The 20,423-nt window shown below is 37.8% G+C and overlaps 1 protein-coding gene across 4 annotated transcripts in view; it reads left to right on the top strand.

Moving 5' to 3' along the window:
* Nucleotides 1-15,679, top strand: part of ARK2N (arkadia (RNF111) N-terminal like PKA signaling regulator 2N) — a 128,898-nt gene extending 113,219 nt beyond the window's left edge. For all 4 annotated transcript variants that reach the window (XM_069075328.1, XM_069075356.1, XM_069075347.1 and 1 more), the window contains 2 exons: nucleotides 4,670-4,796; nucleotides 11,689-15,679. In XM_069075328.1, coding sequence (XP_068931429.1) covers nucleotides 4,670-4,796; nucleotides 11,689-11,878 — 317 coding nt within the window. In that variant the 3' untranslated portion in view covers nucleotides 11,879-15,679. The remainder of the gene's footprint in view (nucleotides 1-4,669; nucleotides 4,797-11,688) is intronic.
* The last annotated feature ends 4,744 nt before the right edge of the window (nucleotides 15,680-20,423 follow it).

Raw genomic sequence — 20,423 nt, 5'->3', positions numbered from 1 at the left:
CCTTCCTTCCTTCCTTCCTTCCTTCCTTCCTTCCTTCCTTCCTTCCTCCTTTCCCCCCTCCCTCCCTCCAGACAACACATTAGAAACTTCAACTTCAGAGCAAATAGCAAGGCCTGGGGTCTGACAAGTCAGATGGTCTCTTAGTAGTCTGATTGGCAAGTGTAGAGGGAAGAGAAGGCTGATGTACAGACACATCCTTATCTGTTAAACAGACAGAACCATTTCTGCTTCTGATATTGAATAATTTGGCAGTGACAACAACTTTTATTTACCTGGGAAAGTAATTTTATGTTGTAGTAGTGAGGGTTGGGCTTGGAATGAGGAAAACTTGAGTTCAAATCCTCAGACACTTAGTAGCAGTGCAACCCTGGGCAAGTCACTTAACCTCTGGTTTGCTTCAGTTTCCTCATCTGTAACATGAGGATAATAATAAGGTTGTGAAGATAAAATGAGACAATATTTGTAAAGCACTTTGCAAACCTTAAAGCTATATAAATGCTAGCTATTGCTGCTACTAGTACTACCACCTCCACTGCCGCCGCCACCACCACCTCTTGGAGCCACAATTTTCTTATAGCACAAAATGGGGTTGATAATAGCATGAATTTCCCAAAGATCGTCATGAAGATCATGAGACTTTTTGTGTTAAATGCTTTGCAAACTTTACAATGCTATATTAGTGTGACCTAAGCTATTGTTGCTGTTATGATTCCCAACTCTACCTCTTGCCTTTACCGCTCTCCCAAGCCCCAAAGTCGAATTTCCTAATGCTTTTTCGGTCTTATTAATGTCCAGCTGTCCTGCCAAACTTAATGTGCATGGAAGTTAATTCATTTTGCCTATGAAATTCTTTTTCCTGATATTTCCCCCCATCAATGTCACCATAATTCTTCTAGTCATCTATACTTTATAAACTCAAAGTCACCTTGGATTCTTCCTACTCATTGACCCACCACATCCAATCAGTTAAGTCTTATTGATTCTAACCCACCATCTTTCTTAAATATTTCTTGATATATAGTAGAAGGTATGATGGATTTGGGAAATCTGGATCCTTTGGGGGAGGTTAATTTTTTTATTAAAGTACATAATATGGTCTTGTGGATTTTCCCATTATTGACTGATGATGCAGTGTGATATAATGGAAAGACTACTTGATCTGGCATCAGGGGGACTAGATTTGAATCCTGGCTTTGTGACTTAATAACTATGTAACATTAATTTCTCTAGGCTTCCTTATATGTAAATGAGAGTATGGGACTACATTATTTCTAAGGTCCCTTCTAGCTCTAAATCCTAAAATCATTGTCCTAAGCTCCGATTACACAGGAATGTTTTCTGTCTCCTGAATGCATCTGGCACTTTTGTTGTTGTTCAGTTATTTCAGATGTGTTTGACTCTTTGTGACCCCATTTAGGGTTTCTTGGCAGATATACTGGGGTGATTCCCCATTTCCTTCTCCAGCTCATTTTTTAGATGAGTAACAGAAGACAAACAGGTTTAAGTGACTTGCCCAGGGTTACATATCTAGTAAGTGTCTGAGGCCAGATTTGAATTTAGGGAGATGAGTCTTCCTGACTCCAGGACCTGCAGTCTTTTCCACTGCACCACCACTGCCCATGACTGTCACTCTTTGCTTTTGCTAACACCTTTCCCTACCTTTGGAAAGCCTTCTCTTTTACGTGTCTATTAAAATCCTGCCTGTTTTTTAAGGTCCATCTCAAAATACTATTTCCTCTAGTAAGTCTTCCTTCACCTTTTTTTCTCCCTTGGCTAGGCAGAAGTATTCCTTCTCACCAAAAGTGTCATTATATCTTGATAATACCTCTTTGGCATTTGTATTTCATTTTGCATTGTAATTGCATATATGCTACTTATTAGAACGAGTTCTTAACCTGGGGTTTGTAAACTTATGTTTTTAAAAATATCTTAATGTCTTTTAATATAATTGATTTCCTTGGCAATCCTATATATTTTATGCATTTAAAAACATAATTCTAAGGTATCTGTAGACTTCACCAGACTGCTAATGGGGTTCATGCCACAAAAAAGGCCAAGAACCTTCATCTTAGATTGTAAGCTTCTTGAGGACAGGACCAGGTTGTTGTTTTAAAAAATTTTTTCTCTCTCACAGCTTCTTGTACATAGTAGCATTTAAAAAACCACCACATTCCATCAAAAAGCATTTATGAAACATCTACTGTATGCCAGACAGTGTTAACTACTAGAAATACCAATATGGAGAATGAAACTATCCCTATTCTTAAGGAGCTTACACCCTAATGGGAGATACAGGTACATGTATATACAGCATATATATATATATAAAGCAAAGTAGTTAAATGCAGGGTATTTTGAGAAGGCTTCATGTAGAAGTTTGAACTTATATCTTATGGAAAAGAAGAAGACTACGAAGTGGAGGTGAAGAGGAGGGAGTACATTCTGGGAATGGATTACAGCCATTCATACAGAGGCTAAAAAATGGAGTGTCATGTGTGAAGAACAGAGGAAAAATGTTTGACTGAATGGCAGAATGCAAAGAGGGGGATTCATATAATGGGAAAGATAGGTTGAGGAAAGGTTATGAAGCCTTAAAAAAGATGGTTCCTGCTTTTCAGTAGAGACATGGTAGACTAGAAGTGCAGGACAAAGCATACATTTCCAAACATGCTTACTTTGTTGATTAGTTTTGCGTTACTAATTCTTTGTTGCAAAGGGGGAGCTTTATGAGGAGGAGAGAGGTCTATATAGGATAATGGTAATGTAAAAAAAAAAGGGTCAGATTTTTTTTAAGTCTTACTGAATTATGTTGTAGTAGGCAAGCCACTTGATCTGTTTAGGTCTCAGTTCTAAAGATCTAACATATTAGTCTAAAATTAAATTATTTGCATTAGTTAGGGAAACTTCTTTAGGGAGGAAGCGTTTGAAAAGATTCCTAAAAAAGTAAAGCAATGAAATTTGGGGGAAAAAGTGATACTTAACAAAAAATTGCAATGATAAGCTGTAGTTTCCAAAGGAAGGCAGCTAGGATGATGAAAGACCATGAGGCCATGTTATATGAAGATTGGTTGAAGCTGAGTATATTTAGACTAAAGAAGACAAGGGTATTATTGTTGGCTTCTAGTATTTGAAAGGCTATCATGTTGGGGAGGGATTAGACTTTATCTGTTTGGCCCTAGAGTAATGGATAGGTGTTTCAAAGAGGCAGATTTAAACTTGATGTCAGGAAAAAACTGCCCAATATTAGCACTGTCCAGATCCAGGGAAGGCTTCAAACTGAGGCTGGACCAGTAGTTGGGTATGCCATAATGGGGGGGTTCCTTTTGTGTAGAGGCTGTACTAGATGACCCCGAGAGGAAGGAACATACAACTTTTAGATCTTTGTGGTTCTGTGAAGGTATAAAGGTGGCAGATGGTCATAGCTAAATTTGACAAGTCAGAAAACCCAAGTACAAAGCGTCAATCTAGGAATTGATTCCACAGCTTTGTTGGTGTTTTTTAATTCCACAGGCAATATGAAGTTGCAGAGACACTTGTCCTTGGGAAATTTTATAGTACAAAGCGTTGCTTGACTTATATAGTTACTGTTGTAAGTCATCAATTGTGACTTTTGAGCATTTATTGTGGTTGAATGCTTCAATTAGATGGAAGAATTTTGTTTTGGAGACTTTTATTTTCATAAAATGCTCACATTTCCATAAAAATACTTTTTGGTGGTAGAATAGACATTTCAGCATTCAGCATATTTCAGTTATGTTAATTTACTTTTGAACTTACTTTTTTGCAATCTTAAGTAAACTTCATAGAGTTAAACTTATTGTCTACATCACCTTAATTTAGAGAAGCCAATTAGTTAGATTATTATGTCAGTGCTGGAGATAAAACCTCCTGGGATTATAATTTATCGTTTCTCTGAGCCCTTTTTTTCTTGCATAATGCTGCTGATCTCATGAGGTGAATTTGAGGAAAGTGCTTTATAAACTTAGAAGCTCTATGTAAAAATGAGCAGTTATTATTAGAAATTGTGTAAATGACAAAGAGACCTCTTTTTCCTCTTTAACAGAGTTTATTTCAGTGTTTATTTTTTAATATTTATTTCAGTGTTCCTATTCCTTTAGAGAACTTGCAAATATCTGACTTTCACAGAATATTTTAGTATAACATTAGTGATGAATTCTAATTATTATTCTGTTTTTGCTTGTCACTATCAAGATTTTTCAGGGATAGAGTTTTATTCTCTTTTTAAGAATGAATCCAGGGGTGGCTAGGTGGCATAGTGAGTAAAGCGCTGGCCCCAAAGTCAGGAGGAGCCAAGTTCAGCTCCGTCCTCAGACACTTAACACCCACACACACAAGAAAAAACTAGCAGTGTAACTTTGGGCAAGTTACTTAACCCCAATTGCCCTCCAAAAGGCAAAAAAAAAAAAGAATGAATCCAGCATTTTCTGCTTAGAGGTAGGTCTGTTCTGAGGGATGTTTTCAAAGCAAGCTAAACTGAACCTCAAAAACCTTAAACTATGTTATATAAGTAACACCACCACTGACTGCATTTTATTCTAATTTGAGCAATTGATTCTATGATTAAGATTGGATTAAAACTTCTATCAAGAAATTTCTGTTACTTGTGAGAAGTCAAATTATAGCACTTGACTTTTCTCTTCTCTTCTAGGTCATTTGGATCCAGGATTCCTTGCAAGTGACAAAACAGCTTCTGGCAGTGCACAACTCAATGAAGAGATTAATATTGCCTCTTCAGACAGTGAAGTAGAGATTGTGGGAGTTCAGGAACATGCAAGGTAGGATAGTATTTTTTTTTTTAAGCAATCGGGGTTAAGTTACTTGCTCAAGGTTACATGGCCAATTATTTCTGGGTGTGGTGCTAAGTATTTGAGCCCAGGATTCGATGCCCAAGTCATCCCGACACTGGGGCCGGTGCTCTTTCTCACTGAGCCACCTGGCCGCCCCTAGGATTTTTTTTTTCAATTTGAATTTGAGTTTTACTTTCACTAGGGTTAAAAAAAACTAAAGCCAAATGCCTCTCTTTCCTAACCTTAATCTTCCCCTCCCCTCAAGAAAACAGATAAAGGAAAGGACTGGCCAAATGATGTACCTAGTATGCATAGTGGATATTGTCTGTCAAGTTCTTCCTTATGAGATGTTTTCTAGTTAAGTATGTAGAAGCTTCTGAATTAAGGAATGTTGTACAATACTGCTTCAAATTTTGACAAATTACTGTTTTTTTTTTTTTTTAAAGATTAATAGCTTTAAACTGCACCAGGACTTTTGGGATATCTGTGGCTAGTGTTTTCCCCTTAATTTTCAGTACTTAAGGGTCATGACTGAAGTGACTGAACAAAAGGGACAGTTTTTAAAGCTGAGACCCTAGGGTCTTTTTTTCTCCCTACACTTTTCTCCCTTTTATAGATGAAGTAGCACCATAAAGTTTTTGTCATGACTATTTTTATCACTCAGTTTTCCCTTTTAACTTGGCCTTAAATGATACTGGTAGTTAAAAATTAAAGATAGCCTTTAAACTCTCAAATGTCTTTCATAGAAAGTGAATCAAAATGAAAGTCAATTTGGTCTACCTCATGCCAGTCTCTGTGCTTATTAAGTGCTGTATATCAGTGCCAGGTGCCAGCCAAGTGCTAGGGTGAAATTGTCTCTGTCCTCCAGGACCTTGGCATTCTATTACTTTTCACTTGATCAAATGAGATAATATTTATAAAGCATTTCACACCGTGCCTGGCACCTAGTAGGCTTTTAATAAAAGCTTGTTCCCTTTCCTTACTTGTTCCCACTTAGGTCATATATAGAACTGGGATGTTCAGAAAAGCCTGGAAAATTAACCTAGTTTCCTCTGATTGCTTCAAGTAACTTTGAAGTAGAGAGGAAATCATATATATCATCTCCATTTAGTGGAGGTAATTTTTTTGAGACCTGTTTGTAATGAGAGTTACTGTGGAACTGATCTTTCAGAGAATCTGTTCCTTGCTGCAGTGAGATTTATTTTGCTGACAGTCATAATTTCAGCATTTAGAATTTGACATGGCATTTTCCCTTTAGTGGCCAGAACTGAATTCGTCCATATTGCTTTATCACTTGTATTTTTCCTGTCTCATTTTTCTCTCATTTCATCCCTCTTTCATTCTTTGCTTTCTTCAGCATGTTTACATTTTGTTTCCTTCTCCACTCTATTTTCTTCTTTGTGAATTCTGTTGCTTTTACTGTTCCTTCTCTATTGCATCCTATTATACGGTTTACTGACTATCAGAAATATCTTTGAATTTTGACCATCTCTTTTTTCTTTTATACTGTATTTCTTTTGTGCTAGTTTTTCCCATTTTGGCTCTTAAAATGTCTTTATTGTCTGCTCATTTTTTTCTTCCTCTCAACTTCCATGTTCCTCTTGTTCATATTTTACATTTTCCCTGTTAGATTCACCCTTTTTCTTTTGTTGTTTTTTCAATGATTTTTTAGTATTTCCTTCTTGCTAATTTGACCTTATTAGGGAGAAGTTGGAACTACTCATTTTTTCCTAATGTCACTCTACTCCTTGCCATCAGTTTCTTTATTAATCTTCTTAGCTATTAGCCTTATGATCTTTAACTCTATAATGAGCTTCTTTCTCCTTTTCTCATCTTTATAAAATTCCTTCTAAAATTTTTCTGTATTTAAAAATCTCACTTTCAAGTCCATGTCCAGACTTATTTGGGCTCAGCTAATTCCATCTTAAATATCACAGTTTTTTGTTGTTATTGTTTTTTATTTTGGTCTCCCAAATTTCCTTTCTCCTTCATGTCATTCAGAATGACATCGGCAGAATTACCATAAATTATACCATCAGCACACATACATACCCTTCATTGATTTCTTCTTGTCCAATACTTCAAATTTTAATTTATTCAGTTCCCAATAGCTTTACTTCTTCCTAAATCTCCATTTCTTTTCTTTCTTCATTTCTAAGCACATCATTTAATTACCATAGCTCATACCTGTCTTGGTGAATGATGCTTCTCCACATTTTCCTGTGACCAGAAGCCTAAATTATCTAGCTACCTCTTTTCCTCTATTTTGCTTCTCCATTCCACTTTCCATCATAAAGCCTTTATTTTACTTCCATACCTAAAAACTTTTGCTTATACTGACTAAACTGAAGGTCAGAGCTCTCAAGAAAAAATGAAAAAATTCACAGCAGTTCTATAAAATCATGGAAAGTAGAGACAAGTCCATTGTTTTCTTCTAGTACTGGTAATTTCTATGATTTTTGTCCTCTTTGTTTACCTAGATTGAAAGTGCACTGGAGAGAGACATATGATCTCAGTTTTTGTACAGAGTTAGATGACTGAATAAATGTAAAATGCCAATGTAACTTGCAACTCTTTTGTCTTTTGTTCCCTTAAACACTGGAATATAAGGAATAAGTCTTTGGTTCTGTTCTGTATGTTTATTTGCTGTAGAAATTTTATTCTTTCTATAGATGGCTAATCCATTTTAAAAACAATATGGCATTTCAGAGCCCATTCACCAGAAGTGCTGGGTTTTTTTTTCCATTTTAAGTATAGCTGAGGCATTTTTAAGTGACCCATGCACATGCATGTGGACACAGCCTTTTTGACTGTGAGGATGGCTTTGTTGACTTCTTTCTTTAAGCCTTCCACAATTCCTGACCTGCTTCCTTTTTAGTGTTCTCCACATTAAACACAAAGACTGAAGGGCCATGAAGTGGATGGGGAGGCTTTCTTTTTGGTTGCGTCAGAATTGCGCCTTTTGGTTGCTTGTATCTTATCTGGAATTTATTTCTCTTGCAGGTCTAGGGTTGCAGTTATGAAGTATTGATGGGCTTCTGGCAGGGTTATCGCATGGAAAAAGGTTTTAGGTTTTGATCCACATCTTTTTGTTCTAGTTTGATGTGCATGCTCAGTCAGATGTTTGTTTGGATTTAGTCGTCCTGTTCTCATTGTACTTTCTTATCCATGTTATACATTGTTACTGGAGTTCTGAGGGTTTATGAAACTCAGGCTTTGTCCTTGAGTAGTTGTTTGGGGGGTTGTGGTGGCTCTGAGTCTGGGGGCTTGGTGCCATATTTCCTCCCTGGAAGCGTTTTGATATTTGAATTGAGTCATTTTGGTTGTGATATATGTGCTTTGGTGATAATAATAGTTTCTTTTCCTTGCATGTTAAATTCTTCCCCTGCTCCTTTATTTGCAATTGTGATATGTTCATTTCAATTCCACATTTCCTTTATGTAGTCTTAGACTAGAAAGCATGCTTTCTGAGCTAATAGTTGAATGAAACTTTGCTGATGGCTGCTTTGTGTTGATGGTTGATGCACTGAATTTCTTTTCTTTTTCCAAAATCATCATTTCCATATAGTGTTTTGTGGACAGCTTGTTTTTAGTGTGGGGTATTATCTTTTAGATTATTGAGATGCAATTAAAGATTTCCCATTCAATTGGATGGAAGTGTCATCACCCTTCCTAGTGTTACCCTGAACTTAATCAGCCATATATAGGATTCTGTGCTTTGTCTGGTCCCCTCTTTTGACAAAATAAATGAGTTTCTGATCTCAGTATAATAAGCTCATATATATTGCCTTACTCCTGTTTTCCTTATCAACACCAGTAACAGGGTGGTTGCAGAAAAATCTGTTGAGGTTGCATCTAGTTTCATATCACTGAGCCATGTTAGGTATATCCCAACCCTCCCATCTTTCTTGAACCCTGTCAGTGCATTTTCCCAGATGGTTTTGTGCAACTTTCCATTGTGGTTAGCCTCTACTCTCAGACTTTAAGCACCTTTGGTTATTGATGCTAGTGGTGACATAGGTCCTTAACAAAATAATTTATGGGAGATGGGAAAACTTTTTCATATTAAGCTGAAGCCTTCCTAGAAGCTAAGATATCTATTAATGGTAAATACTGAAAATCAAAGGAGGCAAATTGAAAGACATGGGGCCCATGGCCAGAAGTATTTCCATAAAATATTAAGCAATCACTTAGTGTTCTAACAGGAAAAGTAAATAGGAATGTTACCACAAAAGTAGTATAGAATGATCAATAAATAAGTACATAAAGGTTTAATTTTTAAGGTATCATCTCCTACAAATAATTTAGCTAATCTTAGCCAGTATTCCTTGCATTTTCTTTTTCTCTTCAACATTGTGAAACCTCTTTTAAAAAAAAAAACTGGTTTCAGTGGGTGACGGACATGAAGTTGATCATATTTTCTCTAACACAGGGAAAAGTTTTAAGGAAAGTTTTCTGGTTTTGTTTTTTTTGTTTGTTTTTTGTTTTTGTCAAGTGAGCTAATATGTCATTGTGGAACTCAAAGCTTGATTTCATTGTGCTTCTTCCTTACCCCCTCCTCCTGTCACATGCAAATGAAAATACAGAGTGATACAAAAGTCTTAGTGGAGTTTTAAATCATTAAAGCTCAAAACAGTACTTAGACTTTTGGGACACCGTGCATTTCTCGTGGGAGATGGAAGGAAGTAATCATTGGATTGGTCCAGTTCAGTTAGCTCATTTGCTCCTCTTTTGACTTCTGTGGTCCATATCACAAAGGGATATGCAAACTACATGAAAATTTCCTTTTTATGTTAAGATTCCCATAAAATTGTGATAATTAGACTTGACTCTTCACAGCATTGATCTCCCTTGCAGTTCTTTCCTTTGGATTCTTCAGTTTTCTATAAGCTTTTAACTATCTCTTATTTGAATTCAATCATCCCAATAACAGATGCTATTTGTATGAGACCTTAGGGGAAGATCTCTTTATTATTTCATTGGTATCCTGCGGTTTTCTAGCATGTGTTTCTCCTGTATAACTTCCTCAGTTTTCACATTTATACATTGTTGAGTCCTGTACTGTTTCCTTGCTCTTTCCTTACTCAATGCTTTTAGCTACCATTAGATTGAGAGATAGTTTTAAGCTTCTTAGATCAAAACTCTTCTGTGGCTTAGGCAGTCACACTTGGGAGTACTAAATCTGGGTTGATTTATTTAATGCTAGGCTCCTTGTTTTCTTGGATTCTAGGTGTGTTATACCATAAGTTAACTTTAAAAATATAGGTAATCCCAAATTCATAGCTAAATCACTGCTTTCAGAAGAGACATTAAGCTAATAATATCTTGGCAAAAATTGTGTTTTTTTACTTTTTGGAGGGGTAAGTGACTTCCCCAAGATAACATGGCTAGTTTTTGTGTTAAGTGTCTGAAGCCAGATTTGAATCAGGTCCTCTTGACTCCAGGGCTGGCGCTCTATACACTGTACCACCTCTTGGCAAAATTTTAAATGATGCCACTGCTCTGGCTGGGAGGAGGAGATTGTTTCTCAGTAACCAATTTGGCAAAAGAGTAACTTTCAGGCTGATTCTCCTATAGAAACAACAGTGTTGTTTCAGGAACTTGAAGTTCCTTTATTCAGGCCAAAGTATATCCATTCACAGAGGCAATTCTGGCATTGATCCCTGGTCATCATTACTAACCTACAGCTCTGCTGAGGTAGGTTGGGCTGGTAGTGTTCAGTCAGAACTGAAAGTTCCAAGAGGCCCAATACCACTTTTTATATACAGACAATCTAAGCATCTTCTGAGCCCTGCTTTGGGAGCCAATGTCACTGTAGTCAGGCCACCTGTTAGGTCTCATTGAAGCTTAATTAGGGATGGTCAGTACTTAAGATGGAAGGACACAAGTGGTAGTGATCCCACCAGCTGCCTTCTTCATACCTGACTCAATGTTTCATCCTGGGAAACTTACAGAACCTTTCAAGGAATGTGAAATCCAAGCTGTTCATGATTCTTTTTCTCCTAGATAGCCCTTGAAGGAATTTCTCATATGGATAATTCTGTCCCACCAGCCTATACCTCTTTGAGAGCTTGAGTCCAGTAGATAAGGACTCTGCTGATCTTGCTCCCCCAGAAACTGTGGTCTGTGATAGAACAAAGTACCATGTTTATTCTTTGCTTTTTTAGTACTAGGAATTGGCCCCTATGCAAACTCTAGTACTCAGGAATCCTCACTGAAGAAGAAAGTTACAGAAATCTAATCTGTGTCTTAGGATTGCTGTTGCTGCCTTTTAAATCATATTACCAAAATTGATATTGTGATTGTTAATGTTATCATCATCATCATCATCATCATCATTACTATTATTGGTGAGCATGCATCCTCTGTTGCTCTGACATTGTTTTTTGATTTTAAAGCTGAGTTAATATTAGGTCTTAATTTTGTTACGGTTTTAATTGTTTCCCTTTAGCAATATAATTTATCTAATGTATCTTTTGGCCTAAGGATCTCAAATTATATTTAAAACAAAATAAAAAGTAAGCAGGACTGTCATTCCTTGCTAGGTCACCCTCAATAGTGAAAAAGAATGGGCCTCCCTAGAAATATGTCATACCCACAGTTGACCAGTGACAGAGCCATGACAGTTCAGAAGTTTTATATATATATTTACATACACACACATTTTTTTTTGTGTGTCTAATGTTGTGATCCTTGGCCTTTCTATGTTAAACCATATCTGTTACATATATACATGTTGTGTTTTGGATTACATGACTATACATGTCAGACTTAATAGTAAAGACACCAGCCAGCATAACTGACACTACATTGTTTTACATCACAATATTTGGAATAAGCATTTGCAGAATTAACTTTGCTTTTGTTATTCCTTCTGTAGGTGTGTCCATCCTAGAGGTGGTGTGATTCAGAGTGTGTCTTCATGGAAGGACGGCTCAGCCTTACAATATTTTAGCAGCCGGCAAACACAATCATGGACATCCGTGACTCCCCAGCAGAATTGGTCTTCACCCTCAGAAGTAGTCGATCTTACCTTGGATGAAGACAGCAGACGCAAATACCTACTGTAACACGATGTCACTGTGTTTCTTGCCCACTGTACCCTTCCTTTTCTCTTGGCACAGAAGTTCATTGTCATTGCTTCAACTTCAGAAGCCCTGCTCTTGGCATTTGTGGAATTGAAACTTGTGGAGAATTACCCCTTTAAAAAAACACTGAAGTTTTATCTTTTAAAAGTCATTTAGGAAAATGAAGGACTCTTATCATCCTTCATTAGGAAAATGAGAGATAGTGATGAATTTTATGGGGGAAAAAAACTGCAGTTATATGTGGTGAATATTAATCAGAGGAAATGCTATCCAGCTCTGCCTTCCTCACTCCTGATAGAATAATATTAGTTTAATTACAAGATGAATTTTAACTGGGGTTTTGGAACCTTGTATTTCTTTCTGTGAGTGAAATTATAACCTACAGGGTTAGCTCTTCTTTTCCTTCCCACTGGCCCTCTTGCCCCAGGGCATTTGCACATTTCTCAGTCAGGTTCTATTATTGGCACTCAGTAGGACATGTGTGTTAACAACTTGTCCTTTTAAGCAGAAAACAGGAGCATTACTGTTTCTCTCTTAACTTAGTTTTCTGCTCCCTTTCCTGACTACTTACCTGACTGGTGACTTGCCACAACTTGAATGACTTTGCTCTGATGTTGTGATCACAAATGCTGTTAAGTTGACTTCTGTGGATTCCTTGTTTGCAATAACTTTTAACTCTGAAAAATGAGAATTTCTTGACTAGTAGCTACTTCCAGGATAATATTTTTCTGAGGAGGATTGGTATCAGTGGAAAAAAAAAAAATCTCCATTCTGATTCCATTGGCTTTTCTTTTTTTTTCTGGTCTACTCAAATATAACTGGAAAATGTGTAGAGGTGAAACTGGGAACCTGTTACATGGGCCTGAAACAGAGAGAGAGGCCAAAGTCGGGAGGCTCTAGGAACTCATAAGCTTTCATGGCATTTGGCAAGAGTGTTAAGTGCCTTCTTTCATAGCAAGTCTCTCCATGTAGGGCATAGCCAATAAGCGCTAAATACATAAACTGATGCCGAACTGATCTTGTGCTTGGATATCTTTCTCCTTCCTACCTTTAAAAGAATAATATATGCCATAAGAAGCACATGTTGCAACATTCTAGATTTTACGTAATTAAAAATAGGGAAAATTCAGGAAATGCCAAAGTTGAAGTATTTGTGGCATTGTTAACTACTTGGTATCTGGGATTTATTTCACTTATTGTTCATATCCCTTAAAAGCAATAGCTTTGATAACACCATGTACAAAGGTGGGGTAAAGTGATGTTGCTTTCAGGACCTCCTCACCTTTTGGTTTTTCTTAGCCTTTTCTTTTTGGTTTTCTGGTAATTTAACTATTGGTCAGCTGCTTTACCTGTAGCCCTTAATGCATCAGTGGCTGCTGCTTATCATAGGAGCATGCATGAGAACTGCACAGTCAAAATAGTCTGCCTCACCCTATTTGTACAACATTTAAAATACTTTATTTTTAGTAAAGCATTGTTTCTTAATGAACCCTTTCTACTACTTTGAGTTCTTAATGCCCTCTTCCTACAGGGATGTGTTTTCGATCACATACTCTTTGATCAGCTCCTTTCTCTGATATTTTTTTCATTTGCTTTTGTTTCCCATCAGTTGTTCGGAGTCAGGCTTTTGACATAATTCCAGTTTATGAATCTTAATTCTATCCTGTATTTGGGCCTCTTGGCAAAACCAAAGACCAAAAGTGAGGTCAAAAAGAAACTATATTCCAATCTGACTGTTATTAATGTCCTCAGACTATTCATGTTTAATTTTTGGCATTATTTTATTAAATAAGTTGTACTATCACAAGCTATTATTTACTTAGCTTAAAGTACTTTGCCAAGCTGAATGTACAACTCTTGGTCTTTGTTTTTCAAGGAAACTAACTTGAAAAATATAAGGTGGGCCTGCTATATCACTTGAAATTTGTTTAAATATTTTCTCTGCAGACAACCATGTAAAACTCCTTTGAAGTAAACATCATTACAGAGAAAGTTCTGTTTCATAAAGTTATTTCTGTAGTCCATTGTAGATGGGCCATAGAAACAATACACTGTTGACCCATTTGCAACAAATTCTCTACATAGCATATAATTCTCTGTGTTAGTGCTTTCTTGGGTGGGGCTGGGGGGGTGGGATCGGAAGTTTGCATTTTTTTTTTATTGTAGGTAGGAAAAGGAGTGTTGAGCTGTCCCTAAACTCTTCACACTTCTTTTGTCCTACCAACAAGTAGTACCTTTCAACTCTTATTGCCCCTTCCCTCTTTAGACATCCCAACTAACTAAACTTTCTAATAGTCTCCAAAACAAAATGGTAGTGGGGATAAGAGATCCAGGAACTAAGAGGAGGAGAGAGATGGTAATGTCATGAACATTATACTTACTCTTCTACTGTATTTCGGGCCCATCTTTTTACATACTGATTCCTCAGAGATTCTGGGCACCAGTTGTTTCATTGATAGCCCCTGCAGATTGGAGATGTACTTTTAAGCAATGTACTAATTTTTACAAAATTCCATGGTGAGAAAGCAGTTTAGACAGCCCTTAGAATTCCTTCTTAAGGGATTATATCTATATAAATTTTTCATTTGGTGGCACAAAGAATAGGAAGAATTCCCCAAAGCAATAGCTCACAGAGACATGCTCTCAGGGTTACCTTTGTGCTTAATGGTTCAGCTAGGCCACAAATTGGTTTCTATTTCAATTTAAAAAATAAATTAGAATTTGAACCAATGACTTAAGTATTGTTTGATCATGCCCTATAGGATGTAGTTGCTGCTTTTTGGTATCTGCTATTTGTTTTTTTGCTTTTTATTTTATTTGAAGGGGCCAGATTAATTGGACCCCCTTTTCTTTGCAGTTGAGCATTGCTTAATGCTGGTATCATTGTACCAATTGTGAATACAAATCTTTTCCTGATTTGCTAATTTAGTAATGTGCATCATTTTTAGCAAGTTAGCACTGTAGGTAACTGAGAGGGAAAAACAATGTGTTAGTTACCTGTTTTTTTCCTATCTCATGAGGTGTCTGAGAGAACTGAGGACATAGTTTAGTCTTTCCTATTAAAAATAAATAAATAAGCAGAGCCCCTAAATTCCTGTTTTCCAGTATGTATATGATGTGACTTCCATGTATATATAAAAACAACTGCGCCCTAACCAAACTTCCTCAGATTGTGCACTGTTTATAGTTTAAAATAATCACGTATCTTAGTCTCATGCTGTTGGGTTTGTTTTCCATTTTATTTAAAACACTACATATTTCTTATTCTTTTAACAAATTTTAAAGGTTAGTGATCTTTTAAAAAAACACGCCCACAATCACTGGATAGTTAGGAAATGTTATTCTGTTTGTTTTTGTTTTCTATTTTAAAGAGAGCAAAGGGCAGCAAAGCTCTTTTTTTTTTTTTTTTGCTCCTCTCACCAGGAAAGTGAAATGTTAGCCATTGTGTGGCTAGGAACCAATGCACTTGGTGGTTTAACAGATCTACTGTTGCTGGAGTTTGAACTTGGAACTTGATGCAGTGAAGACAAATCATTGCTTAGAATTAATGTTTTAAAATGTGCAACTCTAGTTTTAAAAGAAATTTGGTTCTTCTTTACATTCATTATTTAGTTCTTGTTTCCATCTAGTATTTAATGGTCTTTGAGAAAAAAATAATAAAACAGAGTGTTATATATATATTTTTTGGTGCAAGATAAGACCTTCTGTTTTTTGAAATAAGTCTGTAGCATAAAGGTTAAACTATTTTAAGACAAAATAAAATAGAGTGTATTTAAACAATAATATTTGTCTGAGGTATTTTTTCTTCCTGCTTCACTCAATAGGATATTGGGTTTTTTTTTAATTTTATGTTTATTTTTGGTTTACATCATTTCCACAAGATTTTGAGTTATAAATTTTCTCCCCGTCTTTCCCCTACCCACCACCCCAAAACAGTGATCCACTGTATACCCTCCCCCAATCTGCTCTCTCCTATATCTTTCCCCATCCACTCTCTGACTTTCTGGTAGGGCAAGATGGATCTCCATCCCCTAGTACCTGTATATCTTATTTCCCAGTTGCATGTAATAATAATAATGACATATATATTTTTAAACATTTGATTTTAAAACTTAGAATTCCAGAATCTTTACCTTCCTCCCTCATCACCCACCTTTTACTGGGAAGATGAGCAATTCAATATAAGTTGTACATATGTAGCTATGCAAAACATTTCCATAGTGGATATATTGTGAAAGACTGACTGTATTTCCCTCCCTCCCATCCCACCCCCCACTTGTTCTATTCTCTACTTTGACCCTGTCCCTTTTCAAAAGTGTGTGCTTCTAACTACCCTCCTCCCCACCTGCCTCCCCCCCCATTATCCCCCCTCTCTCATTCCCCTTCCCCCCTACTCTCATGTAGGGTGAGATACCCTATTTAGTGTGTATGTCATTCTCTCCCTAAGCCAAATTCAATGAGAGTAAGGTTGACCCATTCCCTTTTGTCTTCTTGTTCTTCCCCTCCATTGTAACAGTTTTCCCTTGCCTCTTCTTTATGAGATAGTTTACCCCAATCTGTCTCTCCCCATCTCCTCTCATTAAATTACTCTCTCACCTCTCAATTTCACCTTTTAAGTATCATCCCTTAATAGAATATTGTTTAAAGTATCTCCAGATTCGATTACCATCTCTTAGAGCTCAAAATTTACCTATCCTTTCCCAGATTCTCTCTTGACTTCCAATCTCTCATCTCCAACTGCTTTTTAGACATTTCAAGTTGAATGTCCAGGAGACATCTTAAACTCAACATGTCCAAAACACAACTCAACATTTTCCACCCCTAAACCTTTCCCTCATACCTTCCCTGTTACTGAAGAGGGCAATAGCATCCTTCCAATGCCTTCACTATCCCTCACCCCCCATAACCAAACTGCCAAGGCCTGGCAATTTTACCTTTGCAACATTTTTCTCTTCTGTTACTGCCATCACTTAATGCCTTTATTACCACAATAGCCTCAAGTTCTCTCTCCACTCTAATTCACCTCTAATTCAGTCACTCAAGCAGTTTTCCTAAAATTCATGTTTGATATGTCTCCTCCACCCACCCCCTACTTAACTGTGCTTCAAGGATCAAATGCAAAATGCTCTTTGGCATTGAAAAGTCTTTCATAAGCTAGGACCTTCCTAATTTTCCAGTCTTGTTATACCTTAATTCCCAATATGCTCTCTTGATAATGGCTTCCTGGCTATTCCAAGCTATTCTGTACAAGATACTCCTTTCTTGGCTCTAGGTATTTTTTCTGGTTGTGCCCCATACTTGGAATACCCTCTAGCCTCTGCTCAGACTACTAACCTGCCTGGCTTCCTTTGAGTCTCAACTAATCCCGTCTTTTACTGGAAATATTCCCCCACCCCTTCTTAATTCTAATGCCTTGCCTCTGTTATTTTCTATTTATTCTGTATATAGACAGTTTTACTGGGTGTTTCTGTTGCACATGCTATAGCTTCTTGGAGCCACTGGTGAGAGTTAGGTGAAAGGTCACATCAAGAGTAAATGAGCAACTTTGTGTCAGCAAACCTTCACAGCAGACATGCTAGTCCTCCCTAAGCACCCCTTACAACTCAGTCAGCTAAGCCAGGTTGAGGGTAACCAACAGGCCTCAAGCCCATTGGCAAGTTAGGGGGATGTAAAGGCTGGTGGAATGGACACATGAGAGCAGTTTGTTCCAAATGGCCCAAAGGCAGATGGAGCAAGTGCTGGGGAGTGCTTAAAGCTTGGCCAAACATTTATATTGCCAATGTGATGCCCATAGCAGCTGCTATGAATATGTTTGCATTTTTCCAGGGTAAATTTGCAAAATATAAGTAACTCCTCCTCAAAGGCAAAACCAAAATATTTATTCAGATACCAGAAAACCAATTCCACCAGGGTAACAAAGAAGTTTATACACATCACCAATCCAGGGAGCACCAACATCCCCAAGCCTTCCCACAAACAAGCTCCCCCATGCAAAATTCCTCCCCTCTCACTCAGCTAGCTGCTCTGCCTCAGCTCTACCTACCTCCATCTCTGCCAGATCTGCCTCACTCTGCTCCTTAGGCAAGCTCCTCCCACCATGGGCTCCATCACAGCAGTCAGCTGGGCCTCAGATCAAAGAAGGTCACATAGGCCTATTAATGGGCAGGGAAGATCTTCCTATTTCGTTAATATAACATTGAAGACACCAAGGTCATCCACTGCATCTCGGGTCAGTTCTTCTGACTTGGCACTGGACTTCAGTGTCTCTGGAAAAGAGAGACTGACAACTCTGTGTATCTGCCTCACTTCATTCCAGTTCATGTGCAAGTCAAGACTTCACCCATCACATTGTGATGTCATTGGTCCTCTTTGAAAACAAAGGATGAACAACAATCTTGTACATAATCTGCTTTGTATATATTTATGCGAAGTAGGCACCTAATAAATATTGGTTGGCTGATTGAAAAGTGAATAATACTCATTAACATTCAACATTCTTCTCTTCTTCACATTTCTGTGCTGTTCAGGATGCTGATGTTGATTTTCCTGATAATAGCAGGATTCCTTTAGAGTTCACTTTGCAAAGTGGTTTGAATATGGCATTTTTATTTACTTATTTTAAGCAATCGGCATTAAGTAACTTGCTCAAGTTTACAAGGCCAGTTATTTATTTTTTTCGTGTGTGGGTGTTAAATATCTGAGGCCGGAACTGATCCCAGGTCTCCCGACACTGGGTCCGGGGCTCTTACTCACTGCACCACCTGGCCTCCCCTAAACAATTGGGGTTAAGTAACTTGCTCAAGGTTACACAGTCAGTTATTTTGTGTGGGTGCCAAGTATCTGAGGCTGGAACTGATCCCAGGTCTCCCGACGCTGGGGCCAGCACTCTTGCTCACTGCACCACCTGGCTGCCGCTAATATGGCATTTTTAGATTGAAGGATAATGAGGTTGATGCTTGCATTGCCAGAGCTGGCTCAGTGTTTGGGAGGCTCCGAAGGTAAGTGTTGGAGAGGACATGTATTAGACTGACCACCAAACTGAAGGTCTTACAGAGCTGTTGTGCTGACCTCATTGTTGTATACCTGTGAAACTTGGAAAGTCTACCAGTGCCATGCCAGGAAACTGAATCACTTCCATTCGAATTGTCTTAAGAAGATTCTGAAGATCACCTGGCAGGATAAGTTACCAGACACTGAGGTTTTACATACATACCAGGATGCTTTTATTTCTCATCTCTACTCACTAGTCCCCCAAAGTACCCACATTGACAGCCAGAATTTGACAACTTTTTGGGTGGCATTCATGGGCCTAGAATTGCCCATAGAGAGATTCTGGGGAACAGGATTGTTGCTCTGATTAATGCTGGCCACTTATCTTTCTAGGAATTGAACTAGGCACTCCCACTTAATTCCCAGATACTAGAGATGGAATCTGCTTCTGCTTCCCAGAGCACTGAGAAAAGTTATATGACTACTTTTCACTATTGAAGCAAAATGTGTAACATTTCAAAAATAGCCTAGACTTTTTTCTTATTAACTACAGTTAGTTTCTTTGTTTCTTAATTTCTTGTTACCAGATGTCAAGATAGGTCCTATTTAATGTCAAAGAATCTCCTTTATTTCAGTTAGTCAACAAGATATTTAGGATCTACTATGTTCCAAGCTTGGTTGGTTAGTTGGTTATTGTTCTTTGTTCTCGAAGAAGAAAATGACATCACTATGCTAGGGTCAAGGTACAGTGTGTCCGACTGGCTGATCAGACCAATATGAGCTCGGAATGCTGTACCACAGGTCGGGCACAAATAAACCGCGTGAACATTTGGGGTGGATTCTCTAAATTCTTCTGCATTTCCTTTGAGCTACTTTCATTCTTCTTTGCTCATAGAGCACAGCACCTTCTCTGATGTGGGCATGCTGTGCTGAGTGGTCCTGTGCCAATGTCACCCATGTCACACAGTCATTTTCAAAGTTCTTGAGAAAGACCTTGAGAGTGTCCTTGTATTGCTTCTTCTGACCACCACATGAGCATTTGCCCTGTGTGAGTTCTCTATAAAATAGTCTTTTTGGCAAGTGTTCATTTTGCATTCGAACAACGTGTCCAGCCCATCAGAGTTGTGCTCTCTGAAGTCAAGTCTGAATGCTTGGCAGTTTAGTTCTGAGTAAGAACCTCAGTGTCTGGTACCTTATCCTGCCAGGGGATCTTCAGAATCTTCATAAGACAATTCAAATGGAAGTGATTCAGTTTCCTGGCATGGTGCTGGTATATTGTCCAGGTTTCACAGGCATACAACAATGAGGTCAGCACAACGACTCTGTAGGCCTTCAGTTTGGTGGTCAGTCTAATGCCTCTTCTTTCCCATACTTTCCTTAAGAGCCTCCCAAACACTGAGCCAGATCTGGCATTGCATGTGTCAACCTCATTATCAATGTGTACATCCCTGGAAAGTACACGACCAAGGTAAGTGAACTTATCCACAGCATCCAAAACTCCTCCATTTTCTGTAACCAATGGTTCCATGTATGGGTG

Source organism: Petaurus breviceps, unplaced genomic scaffold (genome assembly GCF_028583685.1).
Source record: "Petaurus breviceps papuanus isolate PSGF00001 unplaced genomic scaffold, PetGlider_PUasm1.0 151, whole genome shotgun sequence".
In the NCBI taxonomy this organism is placed as follows: domain Eukaryota; kingdom Metazoa; phylum Chordata; class Mammalia; order Diprotodontia; family Petauridae; genus Petaurus; species Petaurus breviceps.
Note: the sequence above shows the minus strand (reverse complement) of the source record. Positions and strands in the feature narration are given on the sequence as shown.